Source organism: Eptesicus fuscus, chromosome 17 (genome assembly GCF_027574615.1).
Source record: "Eptesicus fuscus isolate TK198812 chromosome 17, DD_ASM_mEF_20220401, whole genome shotgun sequence".
NCBI classification, from domain to species: domain Eukaryota; kingdom Metazoa; phylum Chordata; class Mammalia; order Chiroptera; family Vespertilionidae; genus Eptesicus; species Eptesicus fuscus.
This window is the reverse complement of record NC_072489.1, coordinates 43,990,918-44,018,688: the sequence shown is the minus strand read 5'-3', so window position 1 is coordinate 44,018,688 and position 27,771 is coordinate 43,990,918. Positions and strand designations below refer to the sequence as shown.

Genomic DNA, 27,771 nt, shown 5'->3' with positions numbered 1-27,771 from the left:
GGGGTTGCAGGTTCGATCTCCAGTAGGGGGCATGCAGGAGGCAGCCTATCAATGATTTTCTCTCATCATTGATGTTTCTCTCTCTCCCTCTCCCTTCCTCTCTGAAATCAATAAAAATATAATTAATAAATAAAAAGAATGAATTTTGGAAATACAAATCAAAAACCACAATGGGATACCACTCCACTTGCTGTAGGATGGCTATAATAAAAAAGGAAATAACACATGAAGTGATGTATTATGTGGAGGTAGACTTATACTTAAAGATGTATTTTATAAACTCTAGAACAACAACTGAAGAAATCAAGGTATAATTAATATGCCAATAATGGAGGCCAAAATGAACCATGAAAAACATTTAATACAAAGGAAAACAGGAAAGAAGAAAAAAGGAACAAACTATGTATGCTGTCAGGGGGGTACTAGACTTATCAGGGTGATCACTTCATAAGGTATCTAAATGTCTGATCACTTTGCTGTACACCTGAAACTAATAAAATATTGTATGTCAACTGCTTAAAAATCATGTTTTGCCCTGGCGGGGTAGTTCAATTGGTTAGATTTTCATCCCCATATGTTAAGGTTGCAGGTTCAATCCCCTATCTGGGCACGTACAAGAAGCAACCAATGAAGGCATAAATGAGTGGAACAACAAAGCAATGTTCCTCCTCACTTTCTTTCTCTTTCTCTCCATTTCTCTAAAATTAATAAATAAATGAATAAAAATTAATTTAAAAAATAATTTCAAAAATCATGTTTTTTCCTCCTTTGTTACTTGGTGATTGTATCAAATGGATTTTTTGCCCTAACTGGTTTGGCTCAGTGGATACAGCATCGGCCTGCAGACTGAAAGGTCCCAGGTTCAATTCCGGTCAAGGGCACGGGCACATCCCCAGTTGGAGATGTGCAAGACGCAGCTGATCGATGTTTCTAACTCTCTTTCCCTCTCCCTTCCTCTCTGTAAAAAATCAACAAAATATATATTTTTTTAAAAAAGAAATGGATTTTTCCCCCCCGAGTTCAGCTTTTTATTGAATGTGTTACAAAAGAGTTTTAGTCAAAAAGACCAAAGCCTATGTCATCATCAGACTCCTCAGATTCTTCTTTCTTTCCTTCTACTTTCCTCTCCTCAGCTGGGGCAACAGAGGTGAAGAGGGCAGGACTTCCTGCTAGGGCACTGCCAGCTGCTGGGACAGGTTCACCAGCCCCTACATTGCAGAGGAGGCTCCCAATGTCGACATTGGCCAAAGCTTTTGCAAACAAGCCTGGCCATAAAGGTTCAAAACTTACACCAGCTGCTTTAATGAGGGCATTGATCTTATCCTCTGTCACCGTCACCTCTTCGTCAGGCAGGATAAAGGCCAAGTAGATGCAGGTGAGCTCTGAGATGAAAGCTATCATGTGGGCAAGTGCTGGGCGGGCCCTGCCGGAAGTGGTGCTAGTTGCTGGAAGAAGTGAGGATCTCACCCCAACGTGGCCTTAGCTTCCTCTGAAGGACCAAGCACATTAGCTGTAGCTGGAGAGAGGGGCTCAAATGGATTTTGCATGTTAAACAGCTTGTGTCTCTTATAAGCACCATGTAAATGGCTTTGCTTTTTTGTTTTTTTATATACAGTCTGATAGTCTTTTTTATTGAAGTGCTTAGACCATTTACATTTAATGTAACTACTAATTTTATAGATGGGCTTAAAACTACCATCTTACTATTTTCTTTTTTTTCTACCTGTTATTTGTTTCTCCTTTCTCATTTCCTTTTGGATTAATAAAGTAATTTTCACTCCACTTTTCCCCTCCTGTTTGGCATTTTAGTTGTACTTTCTTTTATTTTTTTATAATTTTAAAAATATTTTTATTGATTTCAGAGAGGAAGGGAGAGGGAGAGAGAAACATCAACAATGGGAGAGAATCATTGATTGGCTGCTTCCTGCACGCCCCCTACAGGGCATTGACCGGAACTGAACCCCAGGCCCTTCCGTCTGTGGGCCAATGCTCTATCCACTGAGCCAACCGGGCTAGGGCTCTGCTTTCTTTTATTATTTGTCTAGTGATTACTTCAAAGATATGCATCATTACAAGAGCTTACCTGAATTTATCCCACTTCAATAGTCAATGTTGCCCGGCCGGTTTGGCTCAGTGGTTAAAGCATCAAGCTATGAACCAGGAGGTCAGGGTTCGATTCCCAGCCAGGGCACATGCCTGAAACCCAATCTCCAATGGGGGGTATGCAGGCAGCAGCTGATTAATGATTCTCTCTCATCATTGATTTTTTTAAAAAATATGTTTTTTATCAATTTTTAGATAGAGAGGAAAGGAGAGGAAGAGAAAGAGAAATATCGATGAGAGAGACACATCAAATGGCTGCCTCCTGCATGCCCCCCACTGGGGATTGAGCCCACAACCCAGGCATGTGCCCTGAGCAGGAATTGAACCATGACCTCCTGGGTCATAGGTCAATGCTCAACCACTGGTCAACACCAGCCAGGTTCATTGATGTTTCTATCTCTCTCCCTTTCCCTTCCTCTCTGAAATCAATAAAAAAAATTTTTTTAAATAGTCAATGTTAGCAGCTTTTGTACCTGCTACCTCCTTTTCCTTATTGTATTTACTTTAACATTGCATCACATTCCATTGTATGTATATTATTGAAATAAAACCACAATTTTCTAAAAATATTTTTTTATTGATTTCACAGAGAACAGGAGAGGGAGAGAGAGAGAAACATCAATGACAGAGACACATCAATCGGCTGCTTCCTGCATGCCTCCCTGCCTCCGCTCCCCCCATTGTGGATTGAGCTCACATCCCGGGCATGTGTCCTGACCAGGAATTGAACTGTGAGCTCCCGGTTCATAGGTCAACACTCAACCACTGAGCCATGCCCTCTGGGAAAGACCACAATTTTTGAAACATGATTTTGGGCACTTATTAAGAAATCCGCATGCAGGAAGCTGCGAGAAGAGCTCCCACCTGTCAGAAGCTGGGCAACTATTTCACCTCAGTTCTTTTTTTCTTTTTTCTTTTTTACATTTTTTAAATTTTTATTTTATTGTTTAAAGTATTACAAATAGTAGTACATATGTCTCCTTTTTTTTCCCCATTGACCTCCCCCTGTCCTCCCCTACCCCCACCCCCTGGCACATGCCCTCACCACCCCCCTCACCTCAGTTCTTAGCACATTGTTTTTATGGGTTCTCATACCAAAGTCAACTCAAGACCTGCTGCCTCCCCAATCTTTCCAGGAATCATTTGTCCTCAGAAGCAAATTTCAAAAGATTTAAAAGTGATGGCACTGTATATTTTGAAAAGGGCAGGAGATACTAAAAGTAATTAAGATAAAATTATACACTTGAAAAATGCTCCAAATGTACATTTTAAAAATAGGTGGAATCACAGTAAACAAGGTCAAAGTATACATCTAAAAGGAGATTCAAATATTTATTTGGCAGGAAAAAGGGAGTCCTCGTATTGTATTCAGGGTGTTTAACCTCTTGAATACATAACTTAAGAGTTCCTTTGATTAGGGAACTGGCAAATTTCCCTCATCAGATACTGATATATTCATAGGCTTCCCCCACCATCCTCTGATGGGTCACATTGATAGCCACCCCCAAATCTCCAAGCTCTGATCTAATTCCAGGATCTCCCTCTACAGTTATTTCCCTAGGGGTCCTTAGAGGTTGGGGTGGAGATATTTATTATTCATAGAATCAAAACAGCTGCCAACAGCTCTGCAAGCCATCAGCTTTCATTTTGAGGACTATTGCTGGTCTGTTGGTTATTGCTCTGCTGGCTACTGTCACCCTGCTGCACACAAGCCAGTGCCCATGTTACTGTCAGTTAATCATAATGGGGCTGTCTGCTGCTGACCTTCACGTCATGGCTGCTTGGCTGGCCAGTACCTCAGCAGCTGCAGTTGCTGCCAGCCTTCTCTGAACTGCCAACCTTGAGTGCTCAAAAGCCTCTGGACAATGGGGACATTCCTCTTACTAACAGAACCAAGGGGGATACCCAGAGCAGAGATGTTGGGCTCCTGAGACTCAGGTCATTCTTTGGCACTACAGAACCCCCTCTTCACTGAACATGTAGGCTCTCTGAGAGGTTCTGTCTGCAAGTGTCAGGATTCCTGAACACCATAAAGTCCATAAAGCAGGAAAAACAGTCAAGAGAAACCACACTGTCTTCAACTGTAAAATAATAAATACTATTATCTATGCTTCCAGACATTGTAGATGTCCTGTATACTGACTGGAACCACTGCTCTTAAAATCCAGCTCTGCTGTATTCTCCAGCAGATTCCAGTTGACCATTTATCTTACAAGGTTTCCAATGATTCTGACTTTTTCAGAAACCCTTAGGCCACATGGCAGCTTAAATTTGAATTCTAAATATAGGCCAGGTTCCAGTTCTTAGCTTATATGACTCCAAGGCCTGGTGCATACCTCATGTTTCAGTGTCTGTCAACATTACATGATTTTTACATTCATGATTTTACATTTTACATTCATGATTTTTACATTTTATTCTATTGGTGTGGCATTAGTCAACATGAACATATAGGTTTCATGTATGGATTACTAATTTACAAAATCTGTATGTAGGACCATGCGCCCACCACCCAAAGTCAAATCTTCTCCTGTCACCTCATATTAGAACCCCTTAATTCCCCCACCCTACATGACCTTTTAAGAAAAAGCCCTCCAGCCCTAACCGGTTTGGCTCAGTGGATAGAGTATCAGCCTGTGGACTGAAGGGTCGCAGGTTCAATTCCAGTCAAGGGCATGTACCTTGGTTGTGGGCACCTCCCCAGTAGGGGGTGTGCAGGAGGCAGCTGATAGATGTTTCTCTCTCATGGATGTTTCTAACCCTCTATCCCTCTCCCTTCCTCTCTGTAAAAAATCAATAAAATATATTTTAAAAAGAAAAAGAAAAAGCCCTCCAGTATTTTTTTTTCATAGTTTTTTAAATATATTTTTTATTGATTTTTTACAGAGAGAAAGGGAGAGGGATAGAGAGCTAGAAACATAGATGAGAGAGAAACATCGATCAGCTGCCTCCTGCACACCCTCCACTGGGGATGTGCCCGCAACCAAGGTACATGCCCTTGACCGGAATCGAACTTGGGACCCTTCAGTCCACAGACCAACACTCTATCCACTGAGCCAAACCGGTTTCAGCAAGCCCTCCAGTATTTTGACAGCTGAGAGGTTGGTGTGGAGTAAGTACACAGAGGACCTCAGGGGTGGGGGGGGCAGTGTTGTATCACTACATTGCAGCCTCATAGCGTCTCATCACTACCCAGGCAAGATACTATTGTGTAAATTCATTATTACACACATAAGTTAGCTAATACAAATTAACAATGAACACTGTTTTTAAGGTTGGATTGAAAACCCTTTAGAAGCAGTAAACACTGGAAAGATTAAAATGCTTCTTCCTATCTCTATATAAAAAATAAAAATAGCCCTGGCCAGTTTGGCTCAGTGGATAGAGCATCAGCCTATGCACATGCTCAGGTTGCAGGAGGTGCAGGAGGCAGTCGATCAATGTTTCTCCTTCATCATTAATGTTTCTCTCTCTCCCTCTCCCTTCCTCTCTGAAATCAATGAAAATATATTAAAAAACAACAATGAGGTACCATTTCACACCTGTCAGAATGGCTATCATCAACAAATCAACAAATGACAAGTGCTGGCGAGGATGTGGAGGAATAGGAACCCTCGTGTGCTACTGGTGGGAATGCAGACTGGTGCAGCCACTGTGGAAGACAGTATCAAAAAATTTAAAAAATTCCTCAAAAAATTCAAAATGGAACTCCCATTTGTCCCTATGATCCCACTTCTAGGACTATATCCCAAGAAACCAGAAACACCAATCAGAAAGGATATATGCACCCCTATATTCATAGCAGCACAATTTACAATAGTTAAGATTTGGAAACAACCTAAGTGCCCATCAGCAGATAAGTGGATTAAAAAATATGGTACGGCTACACAATGGAATACTATGCTGCTATAAAAAAGAAGGAACTTTTACCATTTGCAACAGCATGGATGGAACTGGAGAGCATTATGCTAAGTGAAATAAGCCAATCGGAGAAAGATAAATGTCACACAATCTCACTCATATGTGGGATATAATGATCAACATAATTTGATGAACAAAAATAGATCCAGAGACAAATGGCAGGGGAGGTGTGGGGGGGAGTTAGAGAGCAACCAAAGGACTTATATACATGCATATTAGCATAACCAATGGACACAGACACTGGGACGGTGGGGGCTTGCCCGGAGTGGGAATGGTTGGGGGGGTCAACTAGGGAAAAAGGAGACATACGTAAAACTTAAGACCAAAAAAATTAAATAAATAAATTAAAATAAATAAAAATAAAAACAAGCCCTGGCTAGTGTTGCTCAATGGTTACAATGTCAGTCTGTGGATTATGGGATAGTTTGGGACCAAAGGGTCTCAGGTTTGATTCCCCATCAAAGGCACATACTTGGGTTGCAAGTTCAACCCCAAACCCTGGGCCTGCCTCTCTGTCTCTCTCTTTCTTTCTCTCTCTCTACCCTTGCTCCCCCTCCCTTCCATTCTCTCTAAAAATCAATGGGGGGGGGGGGGGGAATTATCATTCGATGAAGATTAACAAAAAATAAATAAATAAAAATATTAATGCTAAATCAAGGTGTAAGAAATTCCAGCAGAGTTGACTTTTCTCAAAATAATTTATTCAATACTGTTTTAGAATGTAAAATGTCAAATTATTTCAAAGAGTTTTGTTTCTACTAATTTTACAACCCTAGCTCTATTGGTGCACTAAGCAAGTGCTTAATATTACTTTCTGTCACAACATTGACTCTTGGAAATATATACACTGAGTGGACAGATTATTATGATCTCTGAACGCATAATAATCTGGCCACTCAGTATATATCCTATATAATAAAAGGCTAATATGCAAATTGTCCCCTTGACCAGGAGTTCGACCAGCAGGCAGGCCAGCCAACCACGCATGTACCCTCTCTCTGGCCAGGCTGGCCGGAGGACCCCACCCATGCACGAATTCATACACCAGGCCTCTAATACACACACACACACACACACACACACACACACACACACATACACTGTATATACACTGAGAGGCCAGATTATTATGCGTTCAGAGATCATAATAATCTGGCCACTCAGTGTAATTTTCCAATTGTGTGAGCAATTCTCAAGACCTCTCCCTAGAAATGAAATTATTAGGGATATATATATTTACCAAAACTATAAAGAAGTATGTAGCCGAAACCGGTTTGGCTCAGTGGATAGAGCGTCAGCCTGCGGACTGAAAGGTCCCAGGTTCGATTCCGGTCAAGGGCATGTACCTTGGTTGCCGGCACATCCCCAGTAGGGGGTGTGCAAAAGGCAGCTGATCGATGTTTCTAACTCTCTATCTCTCTCCCTTCCTCTCTGTAAAAAAATTAATAAAATATATTTAAAAAAAAAAAAGATGTAAATGATAAATATAAAACTCAGGATGCCTCAGGGGATGGAGGAGAGAAGAAAAGGGAGATGACTGGGAAAGGGCAAGAGTGAAAAATATTAACTTTAGAGTGAAGTTTTGAGGGCCCTTCTGTGCCAAAGGCCCCTCTTACATTTGTTGGATTATGGGATAGTTTGGGACTGTGTCCCCAGACAGGGATACTGACAGTTCTGGAGAGAGAGTAAATTGCCCAAAGTTATCTGTGAGTCCAAGACAGAACAGGAACTAGAAGCCAGGACTCTACACTCCTGCTTTAATGTTCTTCTTACCATACTGTTGTCTGAAAACTATTCACTGATGAGTCCTATTTTGTATTTTTTAAAATATATTTTTATTAATTTCAGAGAGGGAGAGGGAGAGGGATAGAAACATCAATGATTAGAGATAATCATTGATTGGCTGCCTCCTGTACGCCCCCTACTGGGGATTGAGCCTGCAACCTAGGCATGTGCCCTTGACTGGAATCAAACCCAGGACCCTTCACTCCGTAGGCCAATGCTCTATCCACTGAGCAAAACCAGCTAGGGCAGTGATGGCGAACCTATGACACGCGTGTCAGCACTGACACGCGTAGCCATTTCTGATATCACGCGGCCGCATGCCGAGGATGAAACATTTGCTGCTCCTGAGGATGAAACATTTGCGACTACAGTCTTGGAGTTAGTTTTTTCCTCAAAGTGACACACTACCCGAGTCATGCTCAGTTTTTTGGCGAAGTTTGACACACCAAGCTCAAAAGGTTGCCCATCACTGAGCTAGGGCCTATTTTGTAATCTTATCAGAGCTCTCCACTAAGCTCCAGTAGCATAAATCTCCTCTGACTTCTCCACATTTTTGCTTAGATGTCGAAAAAGCACCTCAAACTAACATGTCCCCAAACAAACTTTTCCAATGTTCCTCATCCCTATGAATGGCACCACCATTCACCCAGTTCTTGGGAATATCTAAGTCATTCTTTATTATTTTTTTAACATATATTTTATTGATTTTTTACAGAGAGGAAGGGAGAGGGATAGAGTCAGAAACATCAATGAGAGAGAAACACCGACCAACTGCCTCCTGCACATCCCCCACCGGGGATGTGCCCGCAACCAAAGAACATGCCCTTGACCGGAATCGAACCTGGGACCCTTCAGTCCGCAGACCGACGCTCCATCCACCGAGCCAAACCGGTTTCGGCCATTCTTTATTTTTTAAAGCTACATTTTAAAATGTTTTTTATTGATTTCAGAGAGAGGGAAAAAGAGAGATAGAGAGACAGAAACACTGAGGAGAGAGACATCGATTGGCTGCCTCCTGCATGCCCCCCACTGGGGTTAGAGACCAAAACCCTGGCATGTGCCCTGACCTGGAATCGAACTGATGACCTCCTGGTTCATAGGTTGACACTCAACCAGAGTCACACCGGCTGGGCTCCAAGTCATTCTTAATACTCTTCCTCACTGCTCTCCGACCTCTAGCTCACCAACCAAGTTCTGTTGAATTTACTTCCTATTTGTCAAAACCATCCACCTCTTTCCATTTTCTCTATCCTACCACCATTCTAATTCAGGTGACCAAAATGATCTCTCACCCGGCCTATTTTATTTTTTTATATATTTTTATTGATTTAAATATATTTTTATTTATTTCAGATAGAAAGGGAGAGGGAGATAGAAACATCAATGATGACAATCATTGATCAACTGCCTCCTGCACATCCGCTACTGGGCATTAAGCCCAAAACCTGGGCACGTGCCCCTGACTGTAATCAAACCCAGTCCACAGGCCAACATTCTATCCACTGAGCCAAACCAGGTAGGGCCTGACCTATTTTAGTAGCCAAACGGCTCCAGACACCTTCAGTCTGTTCTCCCAGCAGTTAGATTAGGATTTTCAACATGCAAATCTGATCATGTCACCAGCCTTTAACACCATTCAGTGATACTGACAGGATATTTAATATCAACTGATTACTATACTGATAATTCTCTTAGATGTAAGTAGAATTCTGGTTATTTATGTTTTTAAGACTTTAATATTTAGGGATACATATTTAAATTATTTATGGATACAATTAAAATCTTGTTTTTACTTCAAAACAATCCAGTGGGAAGGGGGTAAGGAAAGGAATGGGGTTGGGCAGTGGTCGACAAACTCATTAGTTAACAGAGCCAAATATCAACAGTACAATGATTGAAATTTCTTTTGAGAGCCAAATTTTTTAAACTTAAAAACTTCTTCTAACGCCACTTCTTCAAAATAGACTCGCCCAGGCCGTGGTATTTTGTGGAAGAGCCACACTCAAGGGGCCAAAGAGCCGCATGTGGCTCGCGAGCCGCAGTTTGCCGACCACGTGCTTGAGTATTAGCCATGAAACAAGCTAGACCCTAGATTGACAAAAGCTTAGTAAGAATATGGGAGTTTATGATACTCTTTCTTCTACTTTGGTATATATTTGAAATTTTCCCTAGTAAAAAAACATTTAATGCACATGCATATACACTCAGTTATAGACTGAATGTTTGTGTCTCCCAAAATGTGATGGTATGAGGTGGTGGGACTTTGGGAAGTAAGTAGGTTTAAATGAAATCAGGACGCTACAGGCCCCATGAAGGATTAGTGCCCTTGAGAAGACTAGAGTTTGTTCTCTCTCTCTGCCATGTGAGGACACAGCAAGAAGCTATCTGCAAGCCAGGGGTGAAGGGCTTTCACTGGGAACTAAGTAGGCCTGCATCTTGATCTTGGCCTTCCCAGCCTCCAGGACTGTGAGAAATAATTTCTTTGCTTAAGCCACCCTCAGTCTATGCTCTTTTGTTATAGCATCCCAAGCTAACATACTCAGACACTCTTCAATACTTCCTATTGCCTTCAGAATAAAGACCAAAATCTTAAACGTGCTTTACAAAGGCTCTGCATGCTCTGGTCCCTCCCTATCTCTCCAGCCTCATTTTACATTGCTCTCCTCCTCACTCGACCTTTCAGCTTCATACTAGGTGTACCAGTTAATAATGCGGATTTTTTCAATAGATGGAGATACACATATGTTGATATATATGTGATTTAATATGTATGCTATTTTGTTGTATTGACAGCAAGCTTCAAAACTTCATATGTCAAATTTTCTGAAGGTGTTAAAATCATAGATATTTTTGCTCTTAAAAATATCGAATTTCATGCCAGAAAAAAGAGCATTTGCGGGAAGTTTTAATTCATTACTTTATTTTGAAGAAAAGTGCTGCTGAAAGTTATCATATACTTCAGGAAGCTTACGGTGAACATGCTCCATCTCAAGATACTTGTGAATGCTGGTTTAAACGCTTTAAAAGTGATGATTTCGATGTGAAAGACAAAGAACGTCCAGGTCAACTGAAAACGTTTGAAGACCAACCATTGCAAGCATTACTGGATAAAGATGCGTGTCAAACTCAAAAACAACTTGCAGAAAGATTAAACGTTGCTCAGCAAACAATTTCAGATCATTTACAAGCAATGGGAAAGATTTTAAAGGAAGGAAAATGGGTGCCACATCAACTGAACGAAAGACAAATGGAAAACTGAAAAGTCATCAGTAAAATGTTGCTTCACCTGCATGAAAGAATGTCTTTTTTGCATTGAATTATGACTGGCAATGAAAAGTGGATTTATTTTGAAAATCCCAAACGCACAAAATCATGAGCTGATCCAGGCCAACCATCAACATCACTGCAAGGCCAAATCGCTTCGGAAGAAGACAATGCTCTGCGTTTGGTGGGATCAGGAAGCTGTTTTGTATTATGAGCTTCTAAAACCAGGTGAAACCATTAATACTGATCACTACCGACAACAGATAATCAATTTGAACCATGCTTTGATGGTGAAACAACAAGAATGTGCCAGAAGACACAGCAAAGTAATTTTGCTTCATGATGACGCATCATCACACACTTCAAAACCAGGTAAAGACACGTAAAAGATCTTGCCTGGGAAGTATTAATCCACCCACCATATTCACCAGACCTTGCTCCTTCAGATTACCACTTGTTCTGATCGATGCACACGCACTTTCTGAGCACTTCAAAATGTATGAAGAAGTGGACAATTGGGTCTCTAAATGGTTTGCCTCAAAACAAGAAAAGTTCTATTGGTACGGTATCCACAAATTACCTGAAAGATGGGGGAAATGTGTAGCTAGCGATGGATATTACTTTGAATAAAGCACTTTTGATGTTTCTCTTGAAATTATCGTGTTTTCTCTGATTACAAAATCCGCATTATTAACTGGTACACCTAGTATACCTTCTTTCCGTTTAGTTTCCATCAAGTTCCCTCTTACCAAAAGGCTTTTATACATGCTATTCCTTCTAGCTGGAAAAAACGCAGTTCTACTCATTCATCCTCACCACCTTCACCTAAGTAATTCTCACCTTTAAGTCTCACTCAGTAAAGATTTTTATTACTGCAGTGACCATGTCCTGACTTGCCTAGGATAGTCTGTTTACCTCTGTTCATCTCAGTCTAATTACTAACAGCTCTCCCTTTCACTCTCAAAAACATCCCAGTCTAGCCCTGACTGGTTTGGCTCAGTGGATGGAACGTCGGCCTATGGACTGAGGGGTCCCAGGTTCGATTCCGGTCAGGGGCATGTCCCTTGGTTGCGGGCTCATCCCCAGTGGGAGGTGTGCAGGAGGCAGCTGATTGATGCTTCTAGCTCTCTATCCTTCTCTCTTCCTCTCTGTAAAAAATCAATAAATTAAAAAAAAACAAAAAACATACCAGTCTAAATGATAAATTACATGGTTACCCTATCCATGAGGAAGTCCTACCATGAGTCATTTCCCCTGTTACATGTTCTCATAGCTCTTTGCCTTCATTGCACTGAAGTTTACATTTACACTTTATTTGTGAGGATTAATATCTTTCCCCACATTAGACTACGTAAACTTTTTTAAAAAATATATTTTATTAATTTTTTATAGTGAGGAAGGGAGAGGGATAGAGAGCTAGAAACATCGATGAGAGAGAAACATTGATGAGAGAGAAACATCGGCCAGCTGCCTCCTGCACACCCCCCACCGGGGATGTGCCCGCAACCAATGTACATGCCCCTGACCGGAATCGAACCTGGGACCTTTTAGTTCACAGGCCGACGCTCTAGCCACTGAGCCAAACCGGTTTCAGCAGACTACGTAAACTTTGATCGCTGGAACTCTTTTTTTATTCACTCATGATTGTGTCTTCAAAGTCTCTGACACAAAATCACATATTATGTGCCTGGCACATAGCACTTATATTTGCTGAATGTATGAATGTGTGTCTGGCAGGCTTTTATTGAAATACTGTACTCCTCCCACCATCCAACCCACTTCCAAGGTGGAAGCCTGGTATTTATTCTCAATCCTGAGCTCCAAAGGGGATTATGTTGGGAGAGGAGGGGAGAAAGGGAAGATGGGAAAGTGCCATGGCCTCTGAGCATCCAGGCCTAGGAAGGCTCAGGTCTGCAGTGGGGACATGTGGCTGACCCCCCTTGTGGGAACTCCAGTGCCCTGTAGAATCTGAGAGGAAAGCTGGAGGTTCCATGGTGGACAGCGTCTATAAGCCAAGCTGCCTGCCATGGGCTGCCAGGTAACAGGTGACCTCTCATAATCAGAAGGGCCTTTCCTCACTCCAGAACAAGTGTCCTCAAATGAGGGCCTATGTCTTAATTCATCACATGGCTTGTATCCAAAAACTCATGGCAGATTCTCTGAGTTTGGTGAATGTAACTGGAATAATGACCATGTCAGGCTTTAACTGGTCCAGTTCAGCTCCTTGTAGTGGGCAAAAGCCCCACCTACTGGCCAGTTCAGAAACTGCAGACAGCTTAAGCAGGCTCTGCAAGGAACAGAGGGTGAAAACTCAAGCGATCAGTAGGAACTTTGCTTTACTGGCAGCTGTATTAGCACCAGGAAAATTGCACTGGACTATCAGTCCCCTAAAATACCCAGGGGGACAAAATAAAGTACTAACCCCTGCCTTGGCCATGGGTATTGAATCTTGAGTCAGACTTAGCATTATCTTGCCCCTATCTTCTACAACCCTCTTGATCCATCCTTAAAACGGCCTCTTCTCCCACTGAAAAAATGTCCTCTTCACTGCATGGTAAATTAAGCTGTTCCTCTCCTCAGGATCCTGAACCAAGGTCAGGATTTTCTTGCTTGTCTCCTTTGCAGTGCTACTTTGGTCCTTGGTGACAGGACTCAGTACACTGTTCCCATGCACAGAACTGTTCCCATGTCCAACTTCCCCTTTAGACACTTAAGCTCTCTTGGAGCTCTATGGCTGGCACACAGGCAGGCTGACTTTCAGATAGACACCTGGGTTATTGTCTCCATGTGCCACTAAATTGCAGTGTTATCAACCCTAAGCAAATCATTTTATACTCAGCTATTTTCAGTTCCCAACTAGGGATAATTTGCCTCCAGGGAATATTTGGCAATATCTGCAGCACTTTGGGTATCCAAACTGGGGGATGCTACTGGTAGCTAGAGGACAGGGATGCTGCTACACATACAACACACAGGACAATCCTCCAAAAAAAGAATGATCTGGCCCAAAATGGCAATAACAAGGTTAGGAAACCCTGATTTAGTTAATATCCCCCTAACAAAGTTGTGTTGCAGTGAGAATATAACCTGTGTAGCACAAAACTATGAGTGTAGGACAGTATCCTGCCTTGTGTGCATTTTGAGGTAGAGAGGCATGAGCCATCAGGTATATTACTCACTTAATTTGTGGATTTCAGCAATAGTGCCAGAACCCATCAGTGATAGGTGGAAATTTCAGATCCCTCACAAAACTAAAGTTTCTTATAAGCAAGATCAATTCTACATGTCAATCCTTGGCATCATGGCCCTGACCGATTTGGCTCAGTGGACAGACCGTCGGCCTGTGGACTCAAGGGTCTCTGGTTCGATTCCCTGTCAAGGGCATGTACCTTGGTTGCGGGCACATACCCAGTAGGGAGTGTGCAGGAGGCAGCCGATCGATGTTTCTCTCTCATCGAGGTTTCTAACTCGCTATCCCTCTCCCTTCCTCTCTGTAAAAAAATCAATAAAATATATTTTTAAAAAAATCTTTGGCATCAGGAATAAAGATATTAAACAAATGGAAGAAAAAGAAAAAAAACACCATTGTCATTGACTCTGTTCCGATTTGAGTCTTTGATGAAATGGCATGTTGCACATCACAAGGACACCAAAAAAAGTCATTTCCAAAATCTTCTTTTATTATCCAAGCGACAAGTGATAGTCACAGAGTGCTTACAACGTGCCAGGGACCGTGCTAAATGCTCTAAATTCTCAGTCCTTACAACCCTTCAGAGTAGTCAAGATTTTACAGATGAGACGAGAAAATACTCTCATTTTAAGTATGAGAAAGCCAACTCAAAGATGTTAAGTAATTTCCTAGTAAATGCTGTTAGACAATTTGCTAAACTGCCTCATTTGCGTTACCACTTTCACTGCATATATGCAGCAGGTTCAGGCCTAAGGGGAAAGAGTTCTGTTAAGTTTAAAAAGTAAAGAAGACTAGGAAAGGTGTTTATAAAATGCAAAGAAAAAATAAGCCATAGCTTTAAACAATAAGCAGTACACATACCCATTATTCACCTAAGTAGAAAAGTTAATGCATGTAAATTATATTTAAGATATTTATATAGACTTAACAAGGACATTGTTAATGGAACCATGAGAGGAAAGAAAAATATATTTTTCAGATACTCTTACATCAGTGGATTTCAACACTGGTTGCTTGTTAGAATCACCTGGGAGCTAAAAGGCCCAGAGAACACCAGTATCTGACTCAACCAGTCAGGGGATGGGCCCCTGGATATCAGTAGTTTTTAGAAGTACCCAGATGATTCGAATTTTCAACCAATGTTATGAAATCACTGATGTATACCAAGGGGTAGCAAACTTTGTCTGTAAAGGGCCAGATAGTAAATATCGTAGGTTTTGTGGGTCACATGAAGTTTGTCATATTCTTTTTTTTTTTTTTTAAGCCCTTTAAGTAATACACAAGCTGTGGGCTAGATCTGGCCCATAGGCCATTTTGCCAACCCCAATTTAGACTACACACTGGCTGGACTATTGCCTGGAAAAGGCACCAAGAAACAAGGTATGGCCAAGCCCAAGAAGGCTCTGTAGTGAACTCAGAGGTCTGGACCCCAGCCCTTTAACTGGCACCCAAGTTCTGGTGTGAATAGGAAGTGGGAGAGCTTTAGATTCACAATAAAACTCCAAGACGTATTAGAAACCAACCAGTTTATTATTTTGTAGTAAGATGTGTAACTTTTACCATGCAGACTGAAACACCTATGTCAGCATGAACAGTGCATTTCCTACCTGGAGGCAGTTACATGGAAAACCAGGTTATTATCAGGTTATTTGGAGTATGGAATCCAAAAAAGGGGAGGCTAATTTCAGGACCTATACCTCATCCATGAAGCTGGAGCACACCTTCCCACCACAGGGACAGCCCAGCCTCCAGTGTGTTGCCTTCCTTCTCCACTGTGCTCTGGCTGAGCACTGGCAGCATGTCCTGCAGCTTTACCATCAGCCCGCTTGGTCTACCATAGCTCTCTCACTGGTTTTTATTGTTCCCTCACTGTCACTGACAGTTAAGGTGCTGAAAGGGGCACATCACTTGCTCCCACGTAGCAATTACAAGATACATTAATCCTATTAGGATGCTCTCCCAAACCCACTCTATTCAAGTTTTACCAGATAAAATGCTTTGTAAAGGTTCTCCCCATTTTCATTAGCACGTACATAGGTGACCTATAAATTCACCTAAATAATCTAATTCCTACTGAGGATTGAGGTTATTTTTCTTCTTTCACTTTCTTGATCAATGATTCCCAACCACACAGGAATTATTGAAACTAATTTTGTGTCACTACTGCTACCAAGATAGACATACCAACTGATATGAACTTTCCAGATTAAATTAATGTTATTTTGTTCTCTAAAATATAAAAAAATCAGATGATGCAGTTTTCAATTTAGTACTCAACACTGTTTAAGGGTCAAGTCATCAAAACAAGTCTTTGAACAATAGAAAAGTTTATGCTTTCAAATTAAAAAACAGGTATTGCAAATATTCCATTAATAATGATAAAATACAGAAAACAAAACCTTCAGACTGACTCCACAGCATTCACACCACACCATAATTTTGCCTGTAACAAAACAGTTGATTTTATACCCCAAAGTAGCTACGTCCATGCTGGCTAAAAACTTCAGTCTGAGACCGCATGAATGAGGAAGAACTACATAGTGCATGCTTAACAGACATATACATTAACCATTCTCAACTGCCCTCACCAGGGCTGAGTGATAGGACGGATGAAATGTGGACATGTGCACTCACATAGGCAGAATTCTTCAATTATAAAAATTCACACATGTAACCTTTACTATGCCTTGGGCAATAGCTTTTATCTATGGGAACACACCTCTGAAAATCACAACAAAAATCAATAGAAAATATACAAATTTCTCAGCATGAGGACTTCCACAGAATAGGGAGAGGGAATGACAACTAAAACTAATTTTTATTTAAAAAGAACATTCCCCTTGCTACTCAACACTCACATACAAGTCTGTACAAAACTACAAACACAGAAAAGGACCAGAGAGGATGTTCCGACAATGTCTTCGGACCTATCTAGGCTGCTGTCCTCACCCATACCTCCCCGCTAATAGAGCTGAGAGCTCCTAGGTCCACTGTAAAGTAAATAGTCTTGGATCATCACCCTTGCTTTGCTAGGATCACCCCAGGTCACTCGCTGTCAAACTTAATTGAATTAACCTGGACAGAGATGGAGCCTCCCCTGTAACTGCCCCGCTTCTTCTTGGTCTTCTCGTGCCGGAAGGATTTGCCTTTGGTGAACTTCAGGACCTGATTGGCTCGTTCCCCCCAGTCTCCGGCTGCACCTCGCTGGTGAGTAGAGAGATGGTTAACACATAGGACACCAGGGCCCTGTCACGTTCTTGTCCCTGCTCAAGGCAACCTGAACCCAGGGAGCTTCTCACCAATCTGAAGCAACTGCCCTCTTCCACCCAACACTGCTCAAGAATGGTGACCCCCTCTCCTCACCTTGGCATCAAAGGAGTTGTCTGCAACTCGAGCATCCACCTCAATTTCCTCCTCTCTGATCCTTCGGAATGGGGATGATGCCCTTTTTTCTGCCTGGATAAGAATGAAGTACCAAATTAAAGATGGAGTGGTCAGATAACAGAAAACCCCTCCTAAGCCACACACAAATGCACCTTTGCCAGGCTGGGCAGAGAGCTGTCAAGATGACTCCAGATTCTTCTTTCTACTCTTGAAAGGCTAGCTCCTCATTCTCACTTCTGAAATCTAATCCCCTCCCCCCTTTCTTCTTTGTCCAAATATGGTTTATATATCCAATGTTGCCTCATAGTCTTTGAAATTTTCATGCATATGTGAATTGCCCACACATGTATTAAAACTTTATTTCCTCCTATTAATAATAATAAAATAAATAAATAAAAGCTAGCTCCCGAGAGGAAAAAAAGACAATTTACTTTCTTCCTTTTTGGAAATGTGTTAGGGGTCTGAGGGTTTATCTTCTTGACTGGAGGAGTCTCTGCCGCCGTGGCAGCCTCATTCTGCTTTCGTTTCTTTCCTAAACCTACAAAACAAAAAGCCAGACTCAGACCAGTTTCCTGTTCCTCTGCCCATGTTGCCACACTGAGGGCCTGCAACTGGAACCTAGTCATTCTGCCTCCTCCCAGGAGTATATATCCCATCCTAATTGCTGGGGAACCCAAGAGGGCAGCTTCTGTGGATACAGACCTGGCTTAGAAACTGCTACTGCTGCCTTTGTCTTTCCTTCCTCCTCCTTGTTGCTGTTCCTATCTGCTTTCCCATTCTGGGCAGTGGGTGTAACGGTGCCATTGGTTTTGAGGGCTTGTGGTCTAGGAGTACCCTTGCCCTTGGGCTCCTCCTCCTCCTCCTCTTCTTCACTGGAGTCATCTGAAGAACTGCTGCTGCTCTTGGCCTTTACTGTCTTTGTGGAGGCTGGCTTGGAAGGGGCTACAGCTCCTGCTGTCTTCTGTGGCTTCTTTTTAGCTGGGGGCTTAGATGCCTTCTCTTCCTCCTCTTCCTCACTGCTAGAGCTGTCTGACTCAGAGCTGCTATCCCCACCACCCTGAGAGGCCTGTTTGACAGGCAAAGATAGCGCTGCTTTGGCCATCACCTTGGCCTTAGGGGTGGTCACTGTCTTCTTTGCCTTCCCCACCTCCTCCTCCTCACTAGAACTGCTCTCCTCCTCACTGGAGCTGCTATCAGCCTTTCTGGTCAGAGGCTTCTGGCCACTGCCTGCAGGCTGCTTGGGAACTGCGGCTGTCTTAGCTGCAGGCTGCTTGGGAGCTGCGGCTGTCTTAGCTGCAGGCTGCTTGGGAGCTGCGGCTGTCTTAGCTGCAGGCTGCTTGGGAGTGGTAGCTGGCCTACTTGAGGGATTTTTGGTGGCACTGGCTGGCTTGGCAGGAGCTTCTTCCTCAGAACTGTCAGAGTCTAGACAAGAAGAGGGTAGAATGAATAGCTTCCCAAATTATAAATTAGACTGAGAAGAGCCCCTGGAGTGCCCCCTGCCAGAGGGCCTCCACATGCCTCACCTGAGCTGTCGGAAGAGCTCTCTGCTGCCTTCTTTGCTGGAGCTGGTTTAGTGGCTGCTTTAGAGATGACTGGCTTAGCTGGCGGCTTCTTTTCTTCTTCAGAACTTGAATCTGGAGAGAACCCATGGCATTAGGCTGGGCCCAGAGCCCTGACCCAAACAGGAGTAATAAAAAGGATGCATAGACCACAGAGCTTTAGTCCTATCTTGCTTCACTGGAAAGAGGGACAGAGCTTTTCCTCTTCCTATTTCTCAAACACTCCCCAGACCCACTCACCAGATTCATCACTGCTGTCGTCACTGCTCTCTTCAGGCTGTTTCTTCTCTGCAGCTTTCTTGGGAGCCTGGGTTCCCAGGGACTTTTTGGGTGGGGGAGCAGAAGGCGGGGGGACTGAACTATATGGACCTGTTTAAAACGGAGAGTGTGGTGGTTTTAAAATATGTATACAAACTCTTTGATGGAGCTTAACCCCTTCCCTTGAGTGTGGGTTAGAATTAGTGACTCATTTTCCACAAACAATATGGCAGGGATGCTGACATGCCGTTTTCAAAGTCTAGGTTATAAAAGATACAGTGCCTTTCTCCTTTCTCTGGGAGAAACTAGCAGACATGTCAAGCAGTTCTTTGGAGAGGTCCACGTGGTGACTACAGAAGTCCTTCCGCATATGGGCCCTGGTAATAGTCACATAGCTTGACTCCCCATATCTAGTCACCTGGTTTTTTCTTCATGGGCTTTTTCTGCTCCTCTTCCTCCTCCTCCTCCTCACTCGAGGAGTCCTCACTGCTGGAACTCTTTTGGGTAGGGGTGGCAGCTGCTTTCACTGGAGCCTTGGCCGCTACTTGCTTTTTAGGCACAGTCTGCATCGTACAAGGAAATTGGTTACCACAGGAAAATGCTGACCCAGCCAATCCTGCCAGGAAATGGAGGCTGCCCCTTTAACCCCCAGACCCCTCTCTTCCCTGGTAGAAGTTATGGTCCAGACCTTCTTAGAGATGGCTGCTGCCTTCTCCTCCTCTGAGTCATCGCTGCTGCTACTGCTGCTGCTGCTGCTGCTGCTACTGCTAGCTGCTTTGCCATTAGCTACTTTAGGTGCTGCTCGAGTGGGTGTGCCTAAGAAAAAAGAAAGTGTTAGAAGTATCAAGAAATTAAAGGGCCACAAAAACCTCCATCCTATTTGCTCAGAACTTAGGAGTCTACCAATTCTCTTGCCTCTAGAGCAGGCATGAAGGAGACGGCTATGACTTACTATATTAAGGAGGCCTTTCCTGCCCAACATAAGGAATAAAACTACTCTATCTTTAGAAGTGATATGATACAAATAATTTAAATATGCCCCTGAAGTCTTTCACTCCAACTTCCAGAGAACCTCCTATAAATCATAATCTAACCTTCACTACAGGAAGATTATAAAATAAAACTTCTCACTTGTCCTATGGAATGAAGGTTTAGGAGGAAAAATGGTAGTGAAAAGAACAAGGAATAGGGTGCAAGTGGTTATAGTAAAATGGGATTTGTGGGAACATAAAATGTCTATGAAATGCAACTAAGAAATGACAAACTGATACCATTTTTAAAAATACATTTCCCTTGCCACAAACTGTTTCTCTAGTTATTAGCCCCTAATTATGAAATATTTTACTCATTAATAGCATCTTTTAAAAAATATAAACTAGGTCCTGGCTGGGTAGCTCAGTTGATTAGAACATCATCCCAATACGCCAAGGTTGCGGGTCCAATCTCTGGTCAGAGCACATACAGGAAGCAACCAATAAATGCATAAACAAGTGGAACAACAAATGGATGTTCTCTCTCTCCCTGCCTCTCTCTTTCTAAAATCAATAAAAATATAACACTAATCAATATCTCTGGTTCAACCACCAATACCATTTCACCCTTGTGCTGAATAAGCAATTTAGATACCTATCCAGAGAACAAGCTGGTCCCCGGCCTGGTCTTTTAGAAACAGAAACAGAAATAGTACCTGGTTTGGCTGGGGCTTTGGCCTGAGCTTTAGCTGCCACAGGTGTTGCCTTTGGCTTCTGGCTTTTTGGTGCCTCATCCTCTGAGCTTGAGTCAGAATCAGAATCAGAGCTCTCGGCCTTCTTAGGAGGAGTTTTGACCGCCTTGGTTTGGGGCTTAACTCCCTTCTGTGAGAAAACACACAATGAAGAGACTCGGCAAGAGCTTCTGGGTATCCAGCAGCATCTTAAGGTAAAAAGCTTCATAGGCTCCTTTTATTTTTTAGGGGCTAACAGAGCAGTCGGGGCGAGGGAAAGCTAAGCAGGACATCACATGAAAAGGACAACAAACTCTTTTTTTAATATATATATTTTATTGATTTTTTACAGAGAGGAAGGGAGAGGGATAGAGAGTTAGAAACATCGAGAGAGAAACATCGATCAGCCGCCTCCTGCACCCCCCCCCCCCTGGGGATGTTCCCGCAACCAAGGTACATGCCCTTGACCGGAATCGAACCTGGGACCTTCCAGTCCGCAGGCCGACGCTCCATCCACTGAGCCAAACCGGTCAGGGCGACAACAAACTCTTAATAAGAAACAAAAAGTTCAGCCACACGATCTACTAGTCCTGTCCCTGCCATTCTCTATCTGGAGCTCCCAACATCTGTATACAAAACACACTCCCTTACCCCTGAAGTCCTAGACAGTGTCCCAGGGAAACCCAATACCTGAGTTGATTTACTCTAGACTCAGAGTCTAACTTCAACCTCACATATCCTTTTCAGGCTTCATACTTCTATCACATCTCTGAAAGTCCCGAGATTTTCTGCCCCATAATCACCTGCCCACCACCAGCTCTTGGTCACAAGCTACAAGCCAAGATTTTAGGTTTATTCTTGCCGATCCTTTAAGCAACCCCTTTCCTTCCCAAGCTGCAAACCTGGACAGGCTTTTTCTTTTTGTCCTCCTCTTCCTCCTCCTCATCACTGGATTCTTCACTGCTGCTGCTCTCTGATGCACTGGCTGAAGCCTTTCCAGGAAGCTGAGGTAGACTGGCACGCTTGGCAGGTACAGCTGAACAAAAGCACAGGTCCCACTAAGAATCAGCTAGGCTGTATAGGCAGACTACAAATCCTTTTCCTTGAACTGCTAATCCCAACTCCCTACCCGGTCTTACCAACTTTCTTAGCTGGAGGCCCTTGGGCTTTCTCCTCCTCACTGCTGTCTTCACTGCTATCACTGGATGAAGTCTTCTTTTTAGCCTTCTTAGTCACTGGTCCATTTGCTTGTAATTTCCGTTTTGGAGCCTTGGTGGACCTACTGAGTTAGATCAGGCTAACTTCTGGGTGATCAGGACCTTCCCAAACCAAGAAACACTAACTTCTGGGTGATCAGGACCTTCCCAAACCGTTTTGGAGCCTTGGTGGACCTACTGAGGTAGATCAGGCTAACTTCTGGGTGATCAGGACCTTCCCAAGCCCAGTACACTTGAGGGGAGAAAACAGCCAAAATGGTACAGGAAAGACTTACTTGAGCCAGAAGCTATAGATGTCCAAGAGGGAAGAGGCATTAGCATCCTGCTGGGTCTTTAGGAGAAAAGACAAAGAACTGGGTAAGAAAAATTTATCCTGGTTATTCTAGGGGAGATCAGATTTTGTGTTACTGTCTGGTTAAAAATGACCCGCTTTGCCCTGGCTGGTATGGCTCAGTTGGTTGAGCATCATCCCATGCATGGAAAGGTCGCCAGTTTGAATCCCGGTCAGGGCATATACCCAGGTTGTGGATTTGATCCCTGGTCGGGGTGCATATAGGAGGCAGCTAATTGATGTTTCTGATGATAATAATGTTTCTATCTCTCAAAACTCAATAAAAACATTTTTCTTAAAAGTGACCTGTTCGGTCACTAGTTGCCCACTAGTTGCCCGGTGAACGAAATTCGTGCACTGGGGGTCCCTCAGCCCAGCCTGCGCCCTCTTGCAGTCTGGGAGCCATCAGTCGGACATCCTTAGTGGACATCCTTAGCGCTGCCCCGGAGGCCGAAGAGGCTCCTGCCACCACTGCTGCGCTCACCAGCCATAAGCCTGGCTTCTGGCTGAGTGGCACTCCCCCTGTGGTAGTGCACTGACCACCAGGGGACAGCTCCTGCGTTGGGTGTTCGGTCGGTCGTTCTGCCATTCAGTCGATTTGCATATTAGCCTTTTATTATATAGGATTACTATAGTTCATATAAATGTTACAGCTTCAGCTCAGTGGCAGTGGCTCAGTGGGTTGAGCATCATCCTGTGCACCTGTGCACCAAAGGGTTGCCAGTTTGATCCACAGTTGGGGGTGCACGTCCAGGTTGTGGGTTCGATTCCCAGTCAGGGCATGAATAGGAAGGCAGCCGTTCAACGATTCTCTCTCTCTCTCAGCATGTCCTCAGAGGAGGATTTTTAAAAAGTTACAGCTTTCATGACTTCTCTTACTTGCACAAATTAGAAAAAAAAAATACCTCTAGCTGGTTTGGCTCAGGGGATAGAGTGTCAGCCAGTGGACTGAAAGGTACTGGGTTCGATTCCAGTCATGGGCATGTACCTCGGTTGCAGGCTCAATCATCAGGCCTGGTCAGGGTGCGTGCGGGAGGCAACTAATCGATGTGTCTCTCTCATATAGATGTTTCTCTATCTCTGTTTCTACCTCTCCCTTCCACTCTCTCTGGAGAAATATCCTCAGCTGAGGATTAAAAAGTAAAACAAAAACAAAAACATTTTACTTATGTATTTCCCAATACTTATCAAAAACTTGGGCTATTCCTATAGTTTCTGACACCATCTATCCACCACCTGTCAATCCTGTTTATCAAAGCCTTTTTTTAAATGTGCATTCCTGCCCTAGCTGATTTGGCTCAGTGGATAGAGCGTCAGCCTGTGGACCAAAGGGTCCCAGGCTCGATTTCAGTCAAGGGCACGTACCTCGGTTGCAGGCTCCTCCCTGGCCCGGGCCCTGGTTGGGGCTCATGCAGGAGGCAACCAATCGATGTGTTTCTCTCACATTGTTATTTCTGTCTTTCCCTCTCTCTTACACTCTCTCTGAAAAATCAATTGAAAAATACCCTCTGGTGAAGATTTAAAAAATAATAAAATATGCATTCCTTTTACTCTAGCAATGCATTATCTAGAAATTTAACCTTACCCATGAAAAAAGGGCACAAACATTTATACAAGAGTGTTTCCTGCAATGTGGTTTATAATACCAAATCACTGGAAAACAGCCTCTAAGAGAAGATTGGTAAAAAGCTATGTCATGTATACAAAACTGCATCCAGCCCTGCTGGTGTGGCTCAGTGGTTGAGTGTCAACCTACAAATCAGGAGGTCATGGTTCGATGCCTGGTCAGAGCACATGCCCAGGTTTCGGGCTCGATCCCCACCCAGTAGGGGGCATGCAGGGGGCAGCTGATCAATGATTCTCTTATCATTGATGTTTATCTCTCTCTCTCCCTCCCCCTTCCTCTCTGAAATCAATCTATCTATATATATATAAAAGGCTAATATACAAATATACTAATTGTTTGTCTGGGTATTGACATCACGTAGCAACACCCCGGCTTCCTCTCCCTAGCAATTAGCCTCCTTGCAGTTTCTTCATCCCAGGAACATGACTTGCTTTATAGTGAGGTAGGTTCAAACATCATGCACTGTAACCAAATGTCTGTGAAGTGTTTTCCCGTGCCTATCTCATTTGATCCTCACAGAAGTCCTGGAGTAGGTAGATAGGAGATTCGATGGAATCCTATTTTCTTTTCATTAGCCGGAAAACGGAGATTTAGAAAGCTTAGAAAACACCTGACTGAAAAGAAATGGTGGACCTTAAAAAATTACTTCAGGTTTTCTCACTGCTGCAGTTAAGTATTTTACCCTTTGTTCTCCCTGAATGATCTACACTAATAATCTGCTTTGTGTTGATATTTACTGCTGTATTGCTGACAACTACCTGAAAGAGAAGTTGTGGTGCTTCCCTGGGCTGGAAAAAGTTTAGCTAAATCAGAAAACAGGTCTAATTAAGCAAGTTCATTCTATATCTATAAAAGGCTAAGGTAATACTATACATCTTAAATTGTTGAGATAAGAGATAAGGCATATAAAGTGTTTAGAACCTGGAAAAAGCATCTGGCCCTTACTAAGCCCTCCACAAAGATTTTGCCACATTAAAAATCCTGGTTCTATGCTAAGCAAAATAAGCCAGTCAGAAAAAGACAAGTATCGCATGATCTCATTCATATGTGGAATCTAATGAACAAAATAGATTCAGAGACCTAGAAGCATAGAACAGACTGCAGAATCTCAGAGGGAAGGTGGAGGGAGGGTGGGTGGGTGGGAAGAGATTAACCAAAGAACTTGTACACATATATGCATAATCCATGGTCACAGACAACAGGGTGGTGAAGGCCTGGGGCAGAGGTGGAGGTGGGGTGGTGGAGGTAGGCTAGAAGGGGTCAATGGGGGGAGGGGGAAAGGGCAACATATTTAATACTCACAACAATAAAGATTTAATTAAAAACAAAAAAAATCCTGGTTCTGCCCCAGCCAGTTTGGCTCAATGGATAGAGTCAGCCTGGGGACGCAAGAGTCCCGGGTTCAATTGTGGTCAAGGGCACATGCCCAGGTTGTGGGCTTGATCCCCAGTGGGGGGAGGGGTGCAGGAGGCAGCTGATCAACAATTCTTTCTCATCATTGATGTTTCTATCTCCCTCTCCCTTCCTGTCTGAAATCAATAAAAACATTCTTTTTTTAAAAAACCTGGTTCTGAAAGGCTTAATTTCATCCAGCCCATTGTGGAAACACTCTTTGCAGCCTAACAGTTTCAATATAAAAACAGTTATATTTGATGTCTTGGCAGGCTGCCTCAGCTTAAGTCCTTTCTGAGGCTGATCTGATTCTCTCTTTGCACAGCTGGATTCTGCCACTAATAAGTCTATTTTCTTAATTAAATACCAAGACTGCCGCCCTAGCCGGTTTGGCTCAGTGGATAGAGCATCGGCCTGCAGACTGAAGGGTCCTGGGTTCGATTCCAGTCAAGGGCACATGCCCAGGTTATGGGCTCGATCCCCAGTAGGGGGCGTGCAGGAGGCAGCCAATTAATGATTCTCTCTCATCATTGATGTTTCTATCTCTTCCTCTCCCTTCCTCTCTGAAATCAATAAAAGTTTTTTAAAAAAATTTTTAAAAAGACCAAGACTGCCAAAGATTCTATCCTCTCTCAAGGTGTTTTGCCCATGCAATCAGGTCTGCTTTTCTTGAGATGTAGATTCCAAACCTTTCACGTTCCTAGTCATCTTCCTTTCACATTTCTTCCGAACATCCTAAGTTACCAACGCGATGATAACAGCTTTCACTCACTGATGAGCACCGGGCACTGGATGGGATTGCCACTTCGTATATATTACTAAAACTCACAAAAATCCTATAAAATGTATGATGACTTCCCCATAGAAATAGAAATACTCAGATTAATCAAGCTGCCCCAGTTATACATCTTTAAATGAATGACAACGCCTGGTCCCAACCCTATATTTGATTCCACAAGTCAAAGATCCAACCAAGTTCATTGTTATGCCTGCATGGTAGAACTATGATGCTCAATGCCACTTCTGCTACTTCGGCATAACAGCAGAATCCTGCCTCTATTCTCGTTCATTTTCTTTACTACGGAAAATCCCACCCTTCTAAAGCATTTTAGGTATCTTTGACTCCCCGGTAAATTCGATTGAGAGTTAAAGTCGTCACGCTTTCCACCAACTACCTAAAGCCAAAAGAAGGAACCAGGAGCTTCCAATGCCTCCGGTGAGACTGGATACTACTCCCACTTCGCCGCACTCCGCCAGCCACGTGATCTGGACCACGCGGGTCCCACGCTGCTGCCACTGCACCGCTCAACAGAAAAAAAGCTACAAGACTCAGCACTACCTGGTCAAGACCTCGCGGACTCCGGGCTCTCTCTCTCTCTCCAGTCACCACCGAAAAACGGCACCAAGGCCCCGCAGACACGGGCCCGGCGGACTCCACGGACCTCTCTACCTGGAAACCTAACCATGTCTGGGCCCGGACCCCTGTGGTCATCCCACCCCGGCCCGTGACCCAAGTCCGGGACTTACAGCGCCTGTTGCCTTGGCGAACTTATTGGCCACCTCCGAGAGTTGGTTATCGCGCAGAAAGCCGAGCACGAGGGGATACAGGTCGCTGGGAACCACGCGGGGTAAGCCGGCGTCCGCCATCCTCCGGGCAATACGCGTCACTACCGTTGCCGATGCACACGACTCAGGAACTCAGGAATCCAGCGAGGTCGGGGCGGAGCGTGTTACGTCATCGCGCCGCGCGGGCGCACAGCGGAAGGGGCGGGCGCACTCCGCCGGGATGTCCCGCCTCCACCTCCGAGGAAGGATCTGCGCAAAATCTGTAAGCTCTTTCCGTTCCCACGAGTGTCGCCATCTTGGTAAGGGCGGAGCCCGCCGCCCGCCACTTTGAGAAGGCGGGGCCTGACGTCAGGGGTCACGCCCTCGGCAGTGGCGGGAAAACTGCGGACTTCCCAGCCCTTTCTCCTGAGGCATCTTTCCTCCCAGCGGCGGTTTCCTGCTCCCTAGTTCGGGGATTAGCATTTCAGGGAAA

General features: G+C 43.7%; 2 protein-coding genes across 3 annotated transcripts in view; both read right to left on the bottom strand.

The window, feature by feature from the left end:
* Nucleotides 1–27,403, bottom strand: part of NOLC1 (nucleolar and coiled-body phosphoprotein 1) — a 52,987-nt gene extending 25,584 nt beyond the window's left edge. The window contains exons 1-13 of one of the 2 annotated variants that reach the window (XM_008144231.3): nucleotides 27,261–27,403; nucleotides 22,659–22,714; nucleotides 22,306–22,448; nucleotides 22,069–22,202; nucleotides 21,152–21,317; nucleotides 20,153–20,280; nucleotides 19,883–20,027; nucleotides 19,447–19,575; nucleotides 19,171–19,281; nucleotides 18,350–19,069; nucleotides 18,079–18,185; nucleotides 17,627–17,719; nucleotides 17,339–17,467 (exon numbers count right to left, since the gene is read on the bottom strand). In XM_008144231.3, the coding sequence (XP_008142453.2) occupies nucleotides 17,339–17,467; nucleotides 17,627–17,719; nucleotides 18,079–18,185; nucleotides 18,350–19,069; nucleotides 19,171–19,281; nucleotides 19,447–19,575; nucleotides 19,883–20,027; nucleotides 20,153–20,280; nucleotides 21,152–21,317; nucleotides 22,069–22,202; nucleotides 22,306–22,448; nucleotides 22,659–22,714; nucleotides 27,261–27,380 (2,181 nt within the window). In that variant the 5' untranslated portion in view covers nucleotides 27,381–27,403. Of the gene's footprint in view, nucleotides 1–14,732; nucleotides 17,468–17,626; nucleotides 17,720–18,078; nucleotides 18,186–18,349; nucleotides 19,070–19,170; nucleotides 19,282–19,446; nucleotides 19,576–19,882; nucleotides 20,028–20,152; nucleotides 20,281–21,151; nucleotides 21,318–22,068; nucleotides 22,203–22,305; nucleotides 22,449–22,658; nucleotides 22,715–27,260 lie in introns of those variants that run through there. The other variant, XM_008144232.3, reaches the window with a different exon arrangement.
* Nucleotides 1,054–1,864, bottom strand: LOC103288653 (60S acidic ribosomal protein P1-like). The gene is made up of 2 exons (XM_054728757.1): nucleotides 1,328–1,864; nucleotides 1,054–1,252 (listed from the first exon to the last, which is right to left on the bottom strand). Exons 1-2 carry the CDS (start codon nucleotides 1,399–1,401, stop codon nucleotides 1,054–1,056), a joined length of 273 nt encoding a protein of 90 aa, XP_054584732.1. The 5' UTR covers nucleotides 1,402–1,864.
* Nucleotides 27,404–27,771: the final 368 nt, after the last annotated feature.